Genomic DNA, 17,462 nt, shown 5'->3' on the forward strand with positions numbered 1-17,462 from the left:
CCACATAGTACAGGCAAAAATGAAATAATTTTACAAAATAATGTTGAATGAAAGAAGCAATGTGGCAAATAATACATATAATATGATTCCACTTATATAAAGTTCAAGAACAAGCAAGACGAAACTGTGTTGTTTATGGCTGATAGAGAAAAGGCAAAACTACATTTAAAAAGCAAGGAAATTATTCTTAAAGTCAGGATAGTGGTTCCCTCTAGGAAGTCAGAGAGAGGGTTGTGATTGGAAAAGGGCACACGGGGGGCTTCTGGGATGCTGTCAGGATTCTTTCTTGACATGAATGGTGTTACGTGGGGTTCTGTTTTGTAATTCTTAAACAGTTGAACAGTTGTTCAATTGAATTATTGAACAGTTATGTATATTTTATGCACATTTTAGTTTTCAAAACAATTTTAATGGAGGAAAAACTCAGATGGCTTCATTTGCCCTGATACAGTTCTGCGTGGGGCTTCCCAATAAGGTTTGGGGAAAGAGAGGAGGGAAGGGCAGCTCTGCAACGTTGGTGCCACCCAGAGCTGGGTTCTAACAGAGACTTCGTGATCTAGAGAGTAGACATTAACTATATGATTCGGTGGGAAGAGTGGGTGGTGTGTGTGTGTGTGTGTGTGTGCGTGCGCGCGTGCACACATGCGTGATGGAGAGAGATGGACACAAAGGAGGACGTGAAAACAGAGCAGAAATCACCATCCCTAAATTAAATAAGAATTCGGTTGTTTAGGAGGCACCATTACCCAGCTTTCCTGCACATATAGGACTTAGTCCTATGTAGTATATAGTTGTAGTTATTTTGCATTTTGATCCAGAAATAACCTTTTCATTTTTCAGAAATCTCAGTGAAAATGATTTGACTGAATTACATAAGGACTCATTTGAAGGCTTGCTATCCCTCCGATATTTGTAAGTTAATCATATTTATTTATGAGTTCTTATCTATAAAGTAGATTATCTATAAAGTAATTAAGGGGTTCAAGTTAGGTAATCTCTTCAATTTCTTCTAGCAATAAACTTCTACAGCTCTGTAAGTCTGTGTAGGGCCCCAGCCCATCACTAGCCCTAAATATCTCCTATTCATTTTTAATTTTTAAATATATAGACAAGGTATAGATAGAAAAATACCCTTTAGTTGTAGAGGAAAAGTGGTAATGAGGTCTGAGCAATTATAGACTCCCATATGAACATTGTTATATAAGTGTTCATATACTTTCCATCTGTATTTATATCTTGTTTATGACCTATGGATCAAATCTGGCCCACAGTCCGTTTTTATACAGCCCATAAGTTAAAAGTGATTTTGAAAGGGCTGTAAATGAGAAAAAAAAGAAACGAAGAAAAATAAGTGACACACACTGTATGTGGCCTGCAAAGCCTAAAATATTGACTTATCTGGCCTTTACAGCAAAGATTTGAAAAAATTGGTTTAGTGAAATGAGAGAAATTAAAGTTAACCTCAAATTGTCACCTACAGTACAAGAAAATACAGACCCCTCACATTAATATGAATGCCATTAACTCATAACTCTGATAATTTAATCTAAATTGAATTAACATTTAAATGTTAAATATTTATGCAGATGAATTATGTAAACAGTATTGTCAAGGGACTTCCCTGGTGGTCCAGTGGTTAAGACTTTGCCTTCCAATGCAGGGGCTGCGGGTTCGATCCCTGATCAGGGAGCTAAGATCCCACATGCCTCATGGCCACAAAACCAAAACATAAAAAAAAAGAAGCAATAGTGTAACAAATTCAATAAAGACTTTAAAAATGGTCCACATCAAAAAAAAAAAAATCAGTATTGTTAAGAACACATTAAGTTACCAAAAGAACAAGCTGTTGTTGAGGATTTCAAGGCAGGAATTGTGATACCAATATTAAGAATGTTTAAGATGATGGTTAAGTGGTATATTTAGAAATGTTTACACTAAATAATCATATCAATAATGCCCCTAACAAAAATCTCTCCAGGCTTTTGTTTTCTTGTTTTTTGTTTGTTTGTTTTGGGGCCACACCACAGGACTTGTGGGATCTTAGTTCCCTGACCAGGGATTGAACCCAGGTCCCCAGCAGTGGAAGCGCCGAGTCCTAACCCCTGGACAGCCAGGGAATTCCCTCTCCAGCTTCTTTATCAAAGAGGAAATGCTTGCCTAGTATTTCTTTTTATTTAGGGCTAAGGAGATAACAGTGTTTTTTGCTATAAAAGCTCAGTTTTTGTCCTTTGTCCATGGCGTCCAAAGCTGTGTATGTCATTAATCCTTATTAAGCCAATTAATGATCCTCTTTAGCAAATAGGTTCTTCTTGCAAACATAAAAGGCTTAAGGGAAGTGGGTATAAAGAGACTCACATGACCCTAAAAATAGTTCTTTTTATTATCAAACCTTCCAAGCCTTAAGGGGCCAACACCTTTATATTAATCTCTTCTCTGCCTTCTGGGCTCAAAACCTTACCAACACAGTTTGGAGAAAAACAAATAAGATAAATGCTCAGTGGACTAGGCCCTTCATTATTTCTACTATGAAATACTTTATAATCTGATTATTTCATGTTCGCATAAGTATTCTCATTCTTAAAAAAAAAATGCCAATCAATAAAAAAGCGAAAAAAGAATATGCTAACAAGCACTATGCCTAGTGTTGTAAACACGCCGACGGGTAAGACAGGTTTCCTTTTAGCAACTCATGATCTCACAGGGAAAATAAACATATAACTCAAACCATACTGACAAAGTGCTGTGGAGGCACCATGAAGTGCCTCCACAAAAGAAATTACATTTCTTTTAAAACAGTCATTTCCTCCTTCTATCCACTCTCCAGCTATTTTTTTTTTTTTTTTTTTTTTTTTTTTTTTTTTTTTGCTGTACTTGGGCCTCTCACTGTTGTGGCCTCTCCCGTTGCGGAGCACAAGCTCCGGACGCGCAGGCTCAGCGGCTATGGCTCACGGGCCCAGCCGCTCCGCGGCATGTGGGATCTTCCCGGACCGGGGCACGAACCCATGTCCCCTGCATCGGCAGGCGGACTCTCAACCACTGCGCCACCAGGGAAGCCCTCAAGCTATTTTTTGATTTTATAAATATTTGAGTTTGCTTTATGTCCACGTGTTGGCTTTAAACGTGATAGACGATGCACGTAAGCAGTATCTAGTCCATACTTTGAAGGAGTTTATGCTCAGAGGAAATGGGTTGCAAAAATAGCTATATTTAAAGAAAGAAATGAATATGGGCAATGAGAGCTATAAGTTGGTATTGGAGCACAAAAGAGGGAAAGAAGACTTCAAATTGGATCAGGGAAGATGTTACCAGAGCAATGCTGTTTAAATGGGACCTCGAAGGGCCATTGGGTATCAATGACAGACATCTTGGGAAGAATAAGCTTGCAAAAGGAAAGTGGGAGAAAGGCAAAACATAGGAAAAATACTCTGAGTACCTGTAGAGTACAAGTGGGAAGAGTAGGAGATGAGAGCCAGATCATCTAGGGCTTTGGAGGCCAAGCCAAGGATAACACGCCAAGCTACCATGTTACCACAGCAGGGCTTTAGGACAAGCTTTAGCCTGCAACAGAACCGACCACTGGGAGGGCATGTGAAAACACAAGCTCCACCCCCGTAGTTACTGATTCCAGAGGTCCCCAGTAGGGCTGAGTATTTGTATCTTCAATAAGTTCACAAGTGATGCTGGTATTTGAGAACAACTTCCGGAGAGTTAATCTGGTGACCGCGTGGAGGATGGCTTAGAAACGGAGAGCGAAGAGATGGAAACACCAGTCAGAAGACAGTTATAGCCATCCAGGTGAAATGAGAGACTAAGCTGGAATCAATGGAAATAACATAGTCAGCTATAGTCAAGACTAGGTATTTTCGAATAAAAGTCAATATGATAGAAAGTGTAATACTGAATTAAAGTTACATATTAATGAGAGGAGTAACTTCCTTTCAAGTTGTGTGAAAGGGTATCTTTTATTTCTTCTGGTAATGAATTGGCCTAGAAAAACAGAACTATACTGGGAAGTGTGTAAACATAAGAATATTCCTTTGAATATTAGAAATTATAATGATATATAGAGATAAAAACTTTGAGCTCATAATCTAGAATTTGATGTGACCATAAAAGGTGGAATCTAATCAATGCTTCTGCTCTCAGGAAAGATTACCTCCAAAATCTATCAAGATCTATAGTTGTATATTTAATTTATGAAGATCCTGAAGGTGAGACTCTTAAGAGAGGTGAAGGCAGGGTTAGGGGCTCTGGAAGGTTCAAATAATAATTCCTAAGGTTTGGAGTTTAGACCAAAGCTTCTTATTTATTATTATCATTCTAACCTCTACTAGTTATTCCTACTAATTAGATATCTAAAAGCTAATTGAGGCAATATTTTCCTTTTCCTTTTCGTAGAGATTTATCCTGCAATAAAATACAGTCTATCGAAAGACGTACATTTGAACCACTACCTTTTTTGCAGTTTATGTAAGTTACAACTATAACTTCATTATATTTGGAATTTTTATAAAGCTTAATTTTTTCTAAAATTAATTTGTTACTCATTTTGAAATATGATTAAAATTCCTGCTAAAATTTTGTAGCAAATCCTTTTTGTCTCTAGCAAAGATTAGTGTGAGAGTTATTACACAGATCAGAGTGAATCATTGTAGAGCAGTGGTTCTCAACCAGGGTGATTTTGCATGCAGGTGACATTTGATAGTGTCTGGAGACATTTTTGCTTGTCAGAACTGTATATGCTCCTGGCATCTAGTGGACAGAGGCCACAGATGCTACTAAACACCCAACAGTACAGGAGAGCCTCCCACAGCAAAGAATTATCCAGCCCAAAATGTCAATAGTGCTGCCTTTCTAGAGAAATAAAGATCACTTAACACAAGTATTTAATGAGCATTTACTATTTTGTATCTAATGCACCACATATATAATCCTGAAAGTATAAATCATAATATCTTCCACAGTGAGATTTCATTAGTGTATGGAGGGAGTAGTGATGTTATGTTTCATCATACATAAATTAGAATTATTGCCAAACGATAACTGTTCTGAAAGAATATATATTTTTCTTCTTCTTTTGCATGTGTCTTTCTTTGTAGAAATCTTGGTTGCAATTTACTCACAGAACTGAGCTTTGGAACGTTTCAGGCCTGGCATGGAATGCGCTTTTTACACACGTTGTAAGTGAAATAGAAGATGAATGCATGTAAAAAACTGTGTGTAAAAACACCATGCAGTTATTGGTTAGCTGGGTGTAAGCCCAGTTTGAATTCTGGAAAGTATGTCTTGAGAGCCATTTATTATTTTTTCAAATGAGGAAACTAAGGTACAAAGAGGCCAAGAGACTTGTTTAACTCGTATATATGAAACGCTCTGCTTTCCATAGTACTGATCTTTGTCACGGCAATAAAAGGCACCAAGCAAAAACGCTCAGATAAACACTGTCATGGAATCCCACTGATGCCTCTCCACTATGCGAGTGGTCCATGAAGTTCCGCTTTTGAATTTAACTTTGATTCCTGCTCATGTGCAAAGTTCCTAACTGCTTAAAATGTATGCAACACAGAGCTGCAAAGAACTAAGTTTAGCACCCAGTTCTTCAGGGAGCAAAAGGTGTGGGTGCTTCCCCAAGCATTATTAGCTCTTTTAAATGGTTAAGCAGAAAGAATTCCTGAACACCCACCACAGGGCTCTCCCCAGCCACCCAGAACATTATTTTTCAAAAAGCATATATCTCTGAAGTGAATTATCTGTGGCCAGTAGGAACCTTTGTGGTATGGAAAAAGACGTTGTTTGTGTTCAGCTGTAGTGTGAAAAATAGAAGGAAAATACATTGTTGCAGCCTAATTCAATATACTTCCTTTGCTGACTACTCTTCAATAAGAAGTGTGGGTTTTACACCCCTTCAGCTCAAAAATTCTGCGATTTCTCATGACACAAGGAAATGATAGTGGGTACGTTCAGTGGCCCGAAGCCTATTTTAGACTCAAGGTAAAGAGCTCTTCTACACCTGGCTTTGGAAAAGACTCTCTTACCTTGTGGTTCAGAAATCCAGTTTCACACAGTTCACACATTTTGGTTAATGAAGGTGTTGAGGCTGTGTCTGGAGCTGGATTAGCAATTCCTGCAGATGCGTATCTTCGGCGGCCTCCTTCCTTTCCCTTGTTAGTTTGCTGATGCCTGTCTTGGGGAGAGAGCACCAAGGGTCAGTTTTTCTTTTGCCAGCACAAGGGAGAGCAGGCTCATGACATCCCTTCACCAGGAGGTTTTAGTAGCATCAATACAACCTCTTAAACTCACCACCTTTCCTAAACATCCTATAACACCAAGAGTTCCTTATAAGAATCTGCGTTTCACTATAGTTATGTAGGCAACACAGGAAAATACATTGTGGAAATAAACAAATAAATAAATAAATCACAGTTTAAAAATTAATGAATTCATTCAAAAACATTCCCTGAGTGCCATGCCACTCTGTGTCAGCACTGTACTAACTGCTGGGGATACAAACACGCGTAGGGCAGGGACTTTTTTTTTTTTTTTTTTTTTTTTTTTTGCGGTATGCGGGCCTCTCACTGTTGTGGCCTCTCCCGTTGCGGAGCACAGGCTCCAGACGCGCAGGCTCAGCGGCCATGGCTCACGGGCCCAGCCGCTCCGCAGCATGTGGGATCCCCCCAGACTGGGGCACGAACCCGCGTCCCCTGCATCGGCAGGCGGACTCTCAACCACTGCGCCACCAGGGAAGCCCAGGGCAGGGACTTTGTCCCCAAGAAACTTTCATACTGGAAGGAGAAAGATGGATGTTGATGGGAAAACATATATGAGAGCCATTGTAGCATCTATGCAGCAGGGTAACAAGGTGAGGGAGGGGGGTGATGAAGTAGAAAATGGGTGGTAGGTTAGAAAAGATTTGTGATGGAAGAGGCACCAACTTGTTCCTTTGGAATTTGTGTGCCTCTTAAATGACAGAAAAAGGTAGTGAAAGAATCAGAACTATCTGGTGTTGGAAATAAATTAGTACTGTACTCCTAAAACTCGTTCACAGTTACTTTCAAAAGATTGTCACAGTATAGTAAGTCTTTGTTTTGGGCTAAGTCTTTCTAATAGGAAAAGCTAATTTGCTTCAGGAAACATTTGCCATGGTGAGATATAAACTTTATTGCATCTCTTTCCAAAGGGAAGCCACCAAGGGAAGATGCCACCCTCGAGTTAGGTCATTTTACTACCTATAATGACATATTACTGGGGTGTTTATAAGTTGCCTGCATTAAATAAGTTTGGAAAAGGGCCCCAGCTGAGGTGGATTTATGAATTCAGTGAAGCTTAGGTTTCAGGGCTCCTCACTTGCATAGGTCCCTTGCAAGGTCTTGAGAGGGGTCCTAGCGATTTTTGTATTCATAACTTTGCATGTTTTTATTAGATATGATTTCCCAAAGTAGATGAGGTTCAGGCCCCACAAAACCTTGATTCATCACTAGGTTTCAGGTAATTATAAGACAGTGGGTTTCTTGAATGACGCCTCGATGTTATTGACAAGCATAAGGTGAAGTAGTTAGCAGTGTGGTAGTCTATTTTAAATCCGAAATCTACCTCAAAGATGAGCCAAGAGCTTATTAATTAATAAAGTACCACTCTTTGAATGGTGGTAGTAATCATATCTCTTTCAGATAAAATCAGGAATGAAATATATTATGGAAAACCAGCAGTGGTTGATAATCCTAAATGTTAAGTATACTTTTTTTTTCTGGCTTTAGAGTGTTTCTCGTTCACTCACCTACGCAGGTGCAGACTGATGGCTTATTTTTAAAAATTCTTTTAGTCACTTCATTGGTTCTAAGAATACAAGCTCCATGATTTTAGGAACTGAAGAACTCTACAATGTAGAAAGTCTATGTAACTTAACCAGTCAGAGCACATTCACATGCTGGCTTGTCTGTGGTACATCAATATTGTACCAAGAACATAAGCCCTAAGAGAGAATAAGAGGAAAATCAAAGCCTTATCCCTATTGAATTATTTACCCCATTGTTGAGAATATCAATGAGGGAGGTGAGGCCACACTATGAAGGCAAATTGAGCTGCGGTCACAGAGCCGCCCTAATGCTCCCCCATTCAGCTAGCATTGTTTCCTTTAGATAGCTATGTACACACCAAAGCTTACACACGTCAGGGTGCTGTCATCACTTTTTGCTATGTACTAGAATCCTGGCTGCTTCTCAGATTTACAAAGGCATAAACGCTAAAAACAAAAATAACTTGGGTCTGCCCTTTGGGGTGATTCAGGGTGGCTGTTTTATTTGTAATAGTTCAAAATTTTGAGATTGTCACACCTAGCAAGTAGTATACTTTTCTTCTCCCAACTGCATCTTATTCTTCCCACCTGTAGTATTTTCTCCCATGCTATATGTTTTCTCACTTTCTTGATAGTGTCCTTGGAAGCACAACGTTTTTAATTTTTATGGAGTCCAACTCATCTATTTTTCCTTTGGTTGTTTCTGCTTCTGGTGTCATATCTAACAACTGTTGTCTAATGCAAGGTCATAAAGATTTACTCCTGTGTTTTCTTCTAGGAGTTTTATAGCCTTAGCTCTTACCTTTGGATATTTGATCCATTTGGAGTTAATTTTCATATACGGTGTGAAGTGTAGGAGTCCAGCTTCATTATTTTGTGTGTGGATGTACAGTTGTCCCAGCATCATTTGAAAAGACTGTTCTTTCCACATGGAATTGTTTTGGCATGCTTGTTGAAAATCAATAGACCATATACATGAGGGTTTATTCTGTTCCATTAATTTACATGTCTGTTCTTATTCCAGTACCACACTGTGATTGCAGTAGCTTTGAACTGAGTTTTGAAACCAGGATGTGTTGAGTCCTCCCACTTTGTACTTTACCAGCACTGTTTTGGTTTATTCTGTTTCCTTAAATTGCTATATGAATTTTAGAATTAGATTGGCAATTTCTGGAAAGAAGTCAGCTGGGATTTTGATAGGAATTGCAATGGAACCATAGGTCGATTTGGGAAGTAGTGAAATTTTAATAAGATTATCTTCCAGTCCATGAATCCAGCATGTCTTTATATTTATTTAGATCTTCTTCAATTTCTTTCAACAGTTTTGTACTTTTCAGTGTGAATCTTGCACTCGGGTAAATTTTTCCATAAGTGTTATATTTGTTTTGATGCTGTTACACGTGGAATTGTTTTCTTAATTTCATTTTTGGATTACTCACTGCTGGTGTGTAGAAATAATATTGATCTTATATCCTACAACCTTGCTGAACTCATTTATTAATGCTAACAGTTATCTTCCTAGATTCCCAGGAATATGTCTTGTGGTCTTCCAGTTTCCCAGGAATACAGTGGAACATTTCAAAGTCTCTGTGGACATCTCATTCCTCAGCTTTTCTTTTTAAGCTTTTCGGTTGGGCTGTTTTTTGCATCCAACTGTTACCCATTGCCTCATGCAGCCGCCATGTTAAAATATTTGCTTGAAAATGTTTTCCAGAAATGCCAGCTGAGGAGAGGCTTTTCTCACTAGACAGCTCTGAGTCAGGTCAAAGGCAAACCTTTCAAGTGAGGTCTTCCAGGGGACCACCAGACATGTAAAACAATGACAGTTCTTTGGGAATGAGGCTTTGAAGGCCCTCCCAGTCCATGCTGCTCCTTCTGGTACCAGTGATGTGGGCTGTTTTTCAAGGCTACCACTGGCATGGAGAGCAAAGTTCAAGGACAAATTAAAGCAACACAGATCTCATTTTTCTTACAAAAATTAATTTGTTTTCCTTGAAGAAATTGCTCCCCAATTTCCTGCCAGCATGTTGGTTAAAGTGATTGGTCAGAAGTTGATTCTGACCATTTTTGCCAGTTTTGTTGTTGTAGTTATTGTTATTTTTGCTTCTATGGAGGGATGAATTTTCAGATGTCCTTCCTCCATCATTTTTACTGATTTTCCTGCAATTTTTAAAAAAATCTATAAAGTCTCAACGTCCATACGCTAATTAAATATCATGAGAGATGATTAAGGAAAAAATAAATAAAAAGAGAAATAAATAAATAAATAGAGAAAATATAATTCTCATAGAGGCTTTCCCAGATGGGTAGATGAAGTTTGAAAAGGTATTTCTATATTTAGTGCTCTGCAAATTAAGGTTAAAGTAACAGATGTTTTAACACACACACCCCTTTTTTTTTCATTCAGGTTAAACACAGGCTTTAGAGTCAGAACTAAGTTCAAATTCTAGCTCTGCTTCTTACTAGCTTGATGACTTACGACAAGTTATGTAACTTCTCTGTGCCTCAGTTTCCTCATTTGTACAATGGTGTAATATATATATCATATAAGGTTACTGTGAGGATTAAATGTTAAATGCTGATCACAGATGCCTGGCAACCCAAAAGATATTACTTTTGATGATTATCTTTATAATATTTTGCAAAAATAAGCTAATAATTCTTGAGTAGAGTTAACCTAAAGTCAGGTATTCTTTTCTTTCTTCCTGTTTCTTTTTGGGTTTTTCCCCCCCTTATTTGTTTTTTTTGTGTGTGTGTGTGTGGTACGCGGGCCTCTGACTGTTGTGGCCTCTCCCCTTGCGGAGCACAGGCTCCGGACACGCAGGCCCAGCAGCCATGGCTCACGGGCCCACCCGCTCCGCGGCATGTGGGATCTTCCCAGACCGGGGCATGACCCCGCGTCCCCTGCATCGGCAGGCGGACTCTCAACCACTGCGCCACCAGGGAAGCCCCCCTTATTTGTTTTAAAGAACTAAGAAAAAAGAAAGAAAGAAAGAAAGAAAGAACTAATAAGAAAATCTATTCCAGGATTTTGGAATAAAATTTTGTTCCCCAAAATTAATTTGTTTGTTTTATTGATATATAAACAAAATGTTATTTATTTATTCAGCAAACATTTATTAAATACCTAGCAAATATTAGGCACTATGTCAGGCACAGGAATAATAATGACAATAAGTGTGGTCTCTGCTCTCAAGTTGCTGACAATCTAGGAGACTGACAAGTAAACAGGTGATTACATACACAGTAACAAAGGCTATGATACAAGAATACACACGGGACTATGTGATGGGAGTATGGCTTTCACCAGTTCCTCTTGGATTTATCTCTTCTTCTTTGGCTCCAGAACCAAGGAATTAGCCCTATTTTTGTCTTTAGCTGGGTAGTTTAAATCATGAAATTTTTAAAAATTTGTAGAGATGAAAGACAAACACCTTGAATTATGGAGGACACTAGAAATAGTACTTTTTTACAGAGCAAGGGCTTCCTACCAGCATAGTCACTTCGAGGGTTTTTAAGCTGAAGAGTTCTTTGGCATATTTTTTCTTTGCTAGCCACTTTTTTTCTATTTTATTGTTTGTTTGTTTGTTTCTCTTCTCCACTTTATCATCTAGAGACCTGGGTAGTTCCCAGTGAAAGAGTGTTTTACAGATTCTAAGGGTGATTTATAGGTAAAGACAGAAAATGATTTTTTTTTTAACCTTCCAGTTCCGTACCAAAAAAAATGAATATAAGCTTTCATGGAAGTAATTGAAAATGCAGATAATTTTAATTCCATTCCATTTTTCAGAATTCTCAATCGTAATCCTTTGACAACAGTTGAAGATTCTCATCTTTTTAAATTGCCAGCATTAAAATATTTGTAAGTATTGCAACAGTTTCATGGCTCATGAGATAATTTCTCCTTTTTACTTTCGTCAAAGATTGAGTACTTTAGCTAAAAAGACATAATTTAGATTTTAACTGGGTTATTGAAAATAAGAGTTATTGGCAAAGAAAGGGATTAAGAAAGAATATATATGGATAAGACAGCCAGCAGAGAATGAGAACAGTGTTGAAGAACACATATAGATATGGAACATGTAGATGCATGTAGGAATATTATTTATCCCAGAAAGAAAAAAGGAATAAGGGATACATTATTTTTTTTAAAAAAGAGTGATCAAAAGAGGTAGATGCAAATGAAAATGAGAAGTAAGGATAATAAAAAATGATTGTACTGTTCAGCACCAAGGTCATTAATTTGATGATGCAAATTTAAATTTCTTCAGTAAGAGCTGTTTTGGATTATCATCTATGGCAAGTAAGAAGCCAGAATTGAAGTAATCACATGTTAAGTATCTTTTTAAGTTTAGAACTTTTGTCTTTGGGTTTTCTATCACGCATGTTTGGGCTTCTCCTTCAGAGACATGGGAACAACACAAGTGTCACTTACAACAGTTGAAAGCATCCTCATGATGACCCTTGAATTGGAAAAACTGTAAGTTGATTTTCCTTACGTTTATTTTCACTCAATTGTTTTTTTAGGTTTACTATTTTCTTAAGTCAGGTTTATTTATGTATAATTTTCATTTAACAAAATTCACTATTTTTAAATATACAGTGTGATGTGTTTTGACAAACGTATAGTTCTGTAGCCACCACCACATCTGAAGTAAAGAAAACGTCTGCACTCCCAAAAGACCCCTCGTGTCCCTCTGTAGTCAATCCATCCTCCTCTCTCTACCAGCCCCTGGCAACCACCAATCTGAGTTTTGTCCGTAAAATGTTGCCTTTTCCAGAATATTTTATAAATGAAATCATGTGGTATGTAGCTTTTTGTTTTTGGCTTCTTTCACTTAGCCAGTCTCTTTGGAGATTCATCTGTTTTGTTGCCCCTGTCAGTAGTTCATTCCTTTTTATTGCTGAGCAGTATTCTAGTTGTGTGGATACACAGTTTGTTTACGCATTCATCGTTTGATGAACATTTGCGTTTTTTCTCATTTTTTGGCTATTATGAACAAAGCCTCTGAAAACAGTCACATGTGTGTCTGAACATATGTTTTGTGCGAGCATATGTTTTCATTTCTTTGGGGTAAAATCCATAAGGGTGGGATTGCTTTATCATATGCTAACTGCATATTTAACTTTTTAAGAAACTGCTAGACTGTTTTCTAAAGTGCCTGTGCCATTTTGCTTCCCCACTGGCAGTCTATGAGTGTTGCAGTTGCTCCACATCTTCACCTGATTCTTATATTAAAAAAAAAAAAAAAATTTCAACCTTTCTAGTAGGTGTGTAGTTGCATCTCGTGGTTTTGCCACATTTTGCATTTCTGTAATAGGTGAGTGATGTTGAGTGTCTATTCATGTGCAAATATCTTTTAAAATGAAGTGTCTGTTCAAATTCATTTTTAATTGGATATTGTTATTGAGATTTAGGAGTGCTTTATATAAAAAGCAATGGAAAAAGTCCTTTCTCTCAAATAAGTGTTTAGTAAATATCTTCTCCCAGATTGTGACTTATCTTCATTATATTAAAGTGTCTCTGAAGACTAGAAGTGTTAAATTTTTGATGAACTCTAATTTAGCAATTTTTCTTTTTTTTCATATTTATTTAATTTATTTATTTGGTTGTGCTGGGTCTTAGTTGCGGCAGATGGGCTCCTTAGTTGTGGCTCATGGGCTTCTTAGTTGTGGCATGCGAACTCTTAGTTGTGGCATGCATGTGGGATCTAGCTCCCTGACCAGGGATCTAACCTGGGCCCTCTGCATTGGGAACTCAGAGTCTTAACCACCAGGGAAGTCCCTTAGCAACTTTTCTTAGATGGTTTGTGCTTTTTTCTGTCTTATCTAAGAAATCTTTCTCTGAGACCCCATTGTCTAACCCATAATGACAAAGGTTTTCTCCTATGTTTCCTTCCAGAAGTTGTATAGTTACATTTAGGTCTATGATTCATTCTGTGTTAATTTTCATATATGTTGTGAGGGAAGGGTCAAGTTTCTTTTTTTTTTTTGCAGTTTAAATAACTATTTCTGTAGGACCCTATTGCGACAGTTTATTACACAACTTACTGCACCTTAAATTGTGCCATCCCCCTTACAATATGGGAAGCTAATAGAAACCTTCTGTTATGCCAAGGCTAGTTGAGGGGATTGCATGAATTAGTATGTGGAAAGGGCCCTGCATTTAGCAGTCTGTTCCAACCGTCTTTGTCAGGTCAGCTGACCAATGACTGTCTTCACCATGCCGTCACACATTGGTCACTGCTCTAGCCTCATCTTCCTCAGCCTCCCACAGCATCTGCCACAATTGCGATCCCCCTCTTGTAAGCTAGATGCCCTTCTCTCTCGATATTAAAAAGTATTTCCCTATGTAACGACAATACTGCTAACACACAGTACTAAATAAATTAAATTCCTACACAATAATATTACTTAATAAAGATTTGCTATTCAAATTTCCCCAATTGGCTCTCTCATATAATATCATTTCTTTTAAGCTTTTTGAGGTATAACTGACATACAGTAATCTGTGTTCACACACACACATACACACACCATGAAGACATCACCAAAATCAAAATGTCCATCACCTCAGAAAGTTTCTTAATGTCTCTTTGTAATTTTTCCTTCCCATCTTTCCTCGCCCTTCCCAGTTGCTATGCAACCATTGATCTGCTTTCTGTCTGCATTTTCTAGAATTTTATGGAAATGGAATCATACAGGGTATACTTTTTTCTAACTGGCTTCTAACTCAGCATGATTATTTTAATCTTCATCCATATTGTTGCATATATCAGTAATTCCTTTCTGTTTATTGCTGAATAGTATTCCATTATATGTATGTACCACCATTTATCTATTCACCATTGATGGACATTTGAGTTGTTTCAGTCTTTGTCTATTACAGATAAAGTTGCTGTGAATAGTTGTGTACAAGTCTTTGTGTGGATGTGTACTTCCATTTCTCTTGGGTAAATACCTGCAAGTAGAATGGTTGGATCATTGGTAAGTGTATGTTTAAGTTTTTAAAAAATACCTATTTTCCATAGTGGTTTGATCATTTTACATCTCTACCAGCAGTGTATGAGAGCTGCATTTTCTTCACGTTGCGGCCAACATTTGCTATGCTCAATATTTTTAATTTTACATATTTTAATAGGTGTGTAGCTGTATCTCACTGTGGCATCCCTAATGATTAATCATGTCAAACATCTTTTCATATGCTTATTTTCCATCTGTATATCTTTGAATCTTTTATCTATATTTTTCTCGAGTTTTGAGAGTTCTTTATATATTCTGGAAATTGGTCCTTTATCCAATATGTAAGTTGCTAAGTATTTTCTCCCATTCTGTGACTCATCTTTTTGTTCTCTCAGGAGTGTCTTTTGCAGGGCAGAAGTTCTTAATTTTGATGCTGTTTAATTTATCTATTTTATTCTTTTATGGATTATGCTTTTGGTGTTGTATCTAAGAAATCTTGTCTAACGCAAGGTCATAAAATTTTTCACCTGTTTTTTTTTTTTGTTTTTTTTTTTGCGGTACGCCAGCCTCTCACTGTTTTGGCCTCTCCCGCCGCGGAGCACAGGCTCCGGACGCGCAGGCTCAGCGACCATGGCTCACGGGCCCAGCCGCTCCGCGACATGTGGGATCTTCCCGGACCGGGGCACGAACCTGTGTGCCATGCATCAGCAGGCCGACTCTCAACCACTGCACCACCAGGGAAGCCCTCACCTGTTTTGTTCTAGAAGTTTTATAGTTTTATGTTTTACATTTAGATCTTTGAACCAATTTGAGTTCATTTCTGTATATGGTTTGGATGGAACTTCTTTTTTTTTTTTCTTTTTGCACCTGGATATTCAATTTTTCCAGCATCATTTGTTGAAAAGACTATCGTTTCTCCACTTAAAAACTTTTGAACCTGAAAGTCAGTTCTCCACATCTTTCTTCTTCAGAACTTTCTATTCTGTTCCTTTGATCTTTTTCTCTGTCCTTACACTACTATCACAGTGTCTTGAAGGTGTAGTTTCATAAGCCTTGAAATCAGTTACTGTTAGTTCTTCAACTTTGTTCTTTCTCAAAGTTGTTTTAGTTATTCTAAACTTTATTTCCATATGAATTTTAGAATTAGCTTGTCAATTTCTATAGAAAAGCCTACTGGGATTTTGATCTATAAATCGATTTGGGGACAATTGATGTCTCAACAATATTGAATCTTCTGATCCATGAATACTTTATATCTCTCCATTTATTTAGGTCTTCCTTAATTTCCCCCTGCAACATTTTACAGTTTTCAGTGTGCCAGTCTTTTACATCTTTTGTCAGATTCATTCTAAGTATTTTATATGTTTGATTCTATTATAAGTAGTATTTTAAAACTTTGATCTCTGATTGTTTGTTGAGATCAATTAATCTTTTTGTATGTTGATCGTGTACCCTGCAAACTTGATAAACTCATTTATTAGTTCCAGTAGCATTTTTGTAGATTCTATCAGGTTTTCTACATAATCATGTTATCTGCAAATAAAGATAGATTTACTTCTTCCTTTCCATTCTGAATATCTCTTTTCTTTCTTTTGCCCTATGGCACTGGCTAGAACCTTCAGTGCAATGTCAGATAGAAGTAATGAGAGCAGACAGCCTTGCCTTTGTCCTGATCCTGGAGAGAAAGTACTTTGTCCTTCACCATTAAATATGATGTTAGGTATTTTGTAGAAGTCATTTATCAAGTTGAGGAAGTCTCCTTCCATTCCTAGTCTACTGAGGGCTGTTCTTTTCTTTAATGTGGAATGGATGTTAGATTCTTTCATTCTTTTCCTGCATCTATTGCAATGACTATGTGATTTTTCCCTTCTTTTCTTTTCTTAATTTGTTTATTTATTTTTGGCTGCATTGGGTCTTCTTTGCTGCACGCAGGCTTTCTCTAGTTGTGGCGAGCAGGGACTACTCTTCATGGCAGTATGCAGGCTTCTCATTGCGGTGGCTTCTCTTGTTGCAGAGCACGGGCTCTAGGTGCACGGGCTTCACTAGTTGTGGCACATGGGCTCAGTAGTTGTGGGTCACGTGCTCTAGAGCGCAGGCTCAGTAGTTGTGGTGCACAGGCTTAGTTGCTCCATGGCATGTGGGATCTTCCCAGACCAGGGCTCAAACCCATGTCCCCTGCACCGGCAGGTGGATTCTTAACCACTGCCCCACCAGAGATGTCCTGATTTTTCTTTTTTAGTGTAGTAAGTTGGGTAAGTTGATTTTCAAATATTAAAGCAACCTTTCATTCTTGAGATAAACCCCACTTGGTCATGATGTATCATCTTTTTATATATTATTGGATTTGATATGCTAAAATTTTGTTAAGAATTTTTGCCTCTGAGTTCATGAGAGAGATTGGTCTATAGTTTTTTTGTAATGTCATTGTCTAATCTTGGTATAGTGAAAGTTGGCCTTATAAATAAGTTGGGAAGTATTCCCTTCTCTTCAACTTTCTGGTAGAGTTTGTGTAGAATTGGCATTATTTTATTCCTTAAATGTTCCATAGAATTTATCAGTTAAGCCATTTGGACTTGAAGCTTTCTTTGTTGGAAGGTTTTAAACTGCACATCCAATTTCTTTAATATCCTTATTCTTGAATAAACTTTAGTAGTGCATGTCTTTCAAAGAATTTGTCCATTTCATATTGAATTTATTGGTATAAAGT

General features: G+C 37.6%; 2 protein-coding genes across 5 annotated transcripts in view; both read left to right on the top strand.

The window, feature by feature from the left end:
- Positions 1 to 11,654, top strand: part of LOC138842286 (RAD52 motif-containing protein 1-like) — a 31,084-nt gene extending 19,430 nt beyond the window's left edge. For both annotated transcript variants that reach the window (XR_009560200.1, XM_070044417.1), the window contains one exon: positions 11,583 to 11,654. Coding sequence is in view for 1 of the 2 variants with exons in the window: in XM_070044417.1 (XP_069900518.1) it covers positions 11,583 to 11,605 (23 nt within the window). In the remaining variant the exon portion in view is untranslated. The remainder of the gene's footprint in view (positions 1 to 11,582) is intronic.
- The window catches only part of LOC115849272 (leucine-rich repeat-containing protein 37A2-like), a 48,472-nt gene that overhangs the window by 15,671 nt on the left and 15,339 nt on the right, over positions 1 to 17,462 (top strand). For 2 of the 3 annotated variants that reach the window (XM_060289926.2, XM_060289923.2), the window contains exons 3-7: positions 841 to 912; positions 4,399 to 4,470; positions 5,100 to 5,180; positions 11,583 to 11,654; positions 12,198 to 12,272. In XM_060289926.2, the coding sequence (XP_060145909.1) occupies positions 841 to 912; positions 4,399 to 4,470; positions 5,100 to 5,180; positions 11,583 to 11,654; positions 12,198 to 12,272 (372 nt within the window). The remainder of the gene's footprint in view (positions 1 to 840; positions 913 to 4,398; positions 4,471 to 5,099; positions 5,181 to 11,582; positions 11,655 to 12,197; positions 12,273 to 17,462) is intronic. The other variant, XM_060289924.2, reaches the window with a different exon arrangement.

Source organism: Globicephala melas, chromosome 20 (assembly GCF_963455315.2).
Source record: "Globicephala melas chromosome 20, mGloMel1.2, whole genome shotgun sequence".
Classification (NCBI taxonomy): Eukaryota; Metazoa; Chordata; class Mammalia; order Artiodactyla; family Delphinidae; genus Globicephala; species Globicephala melas.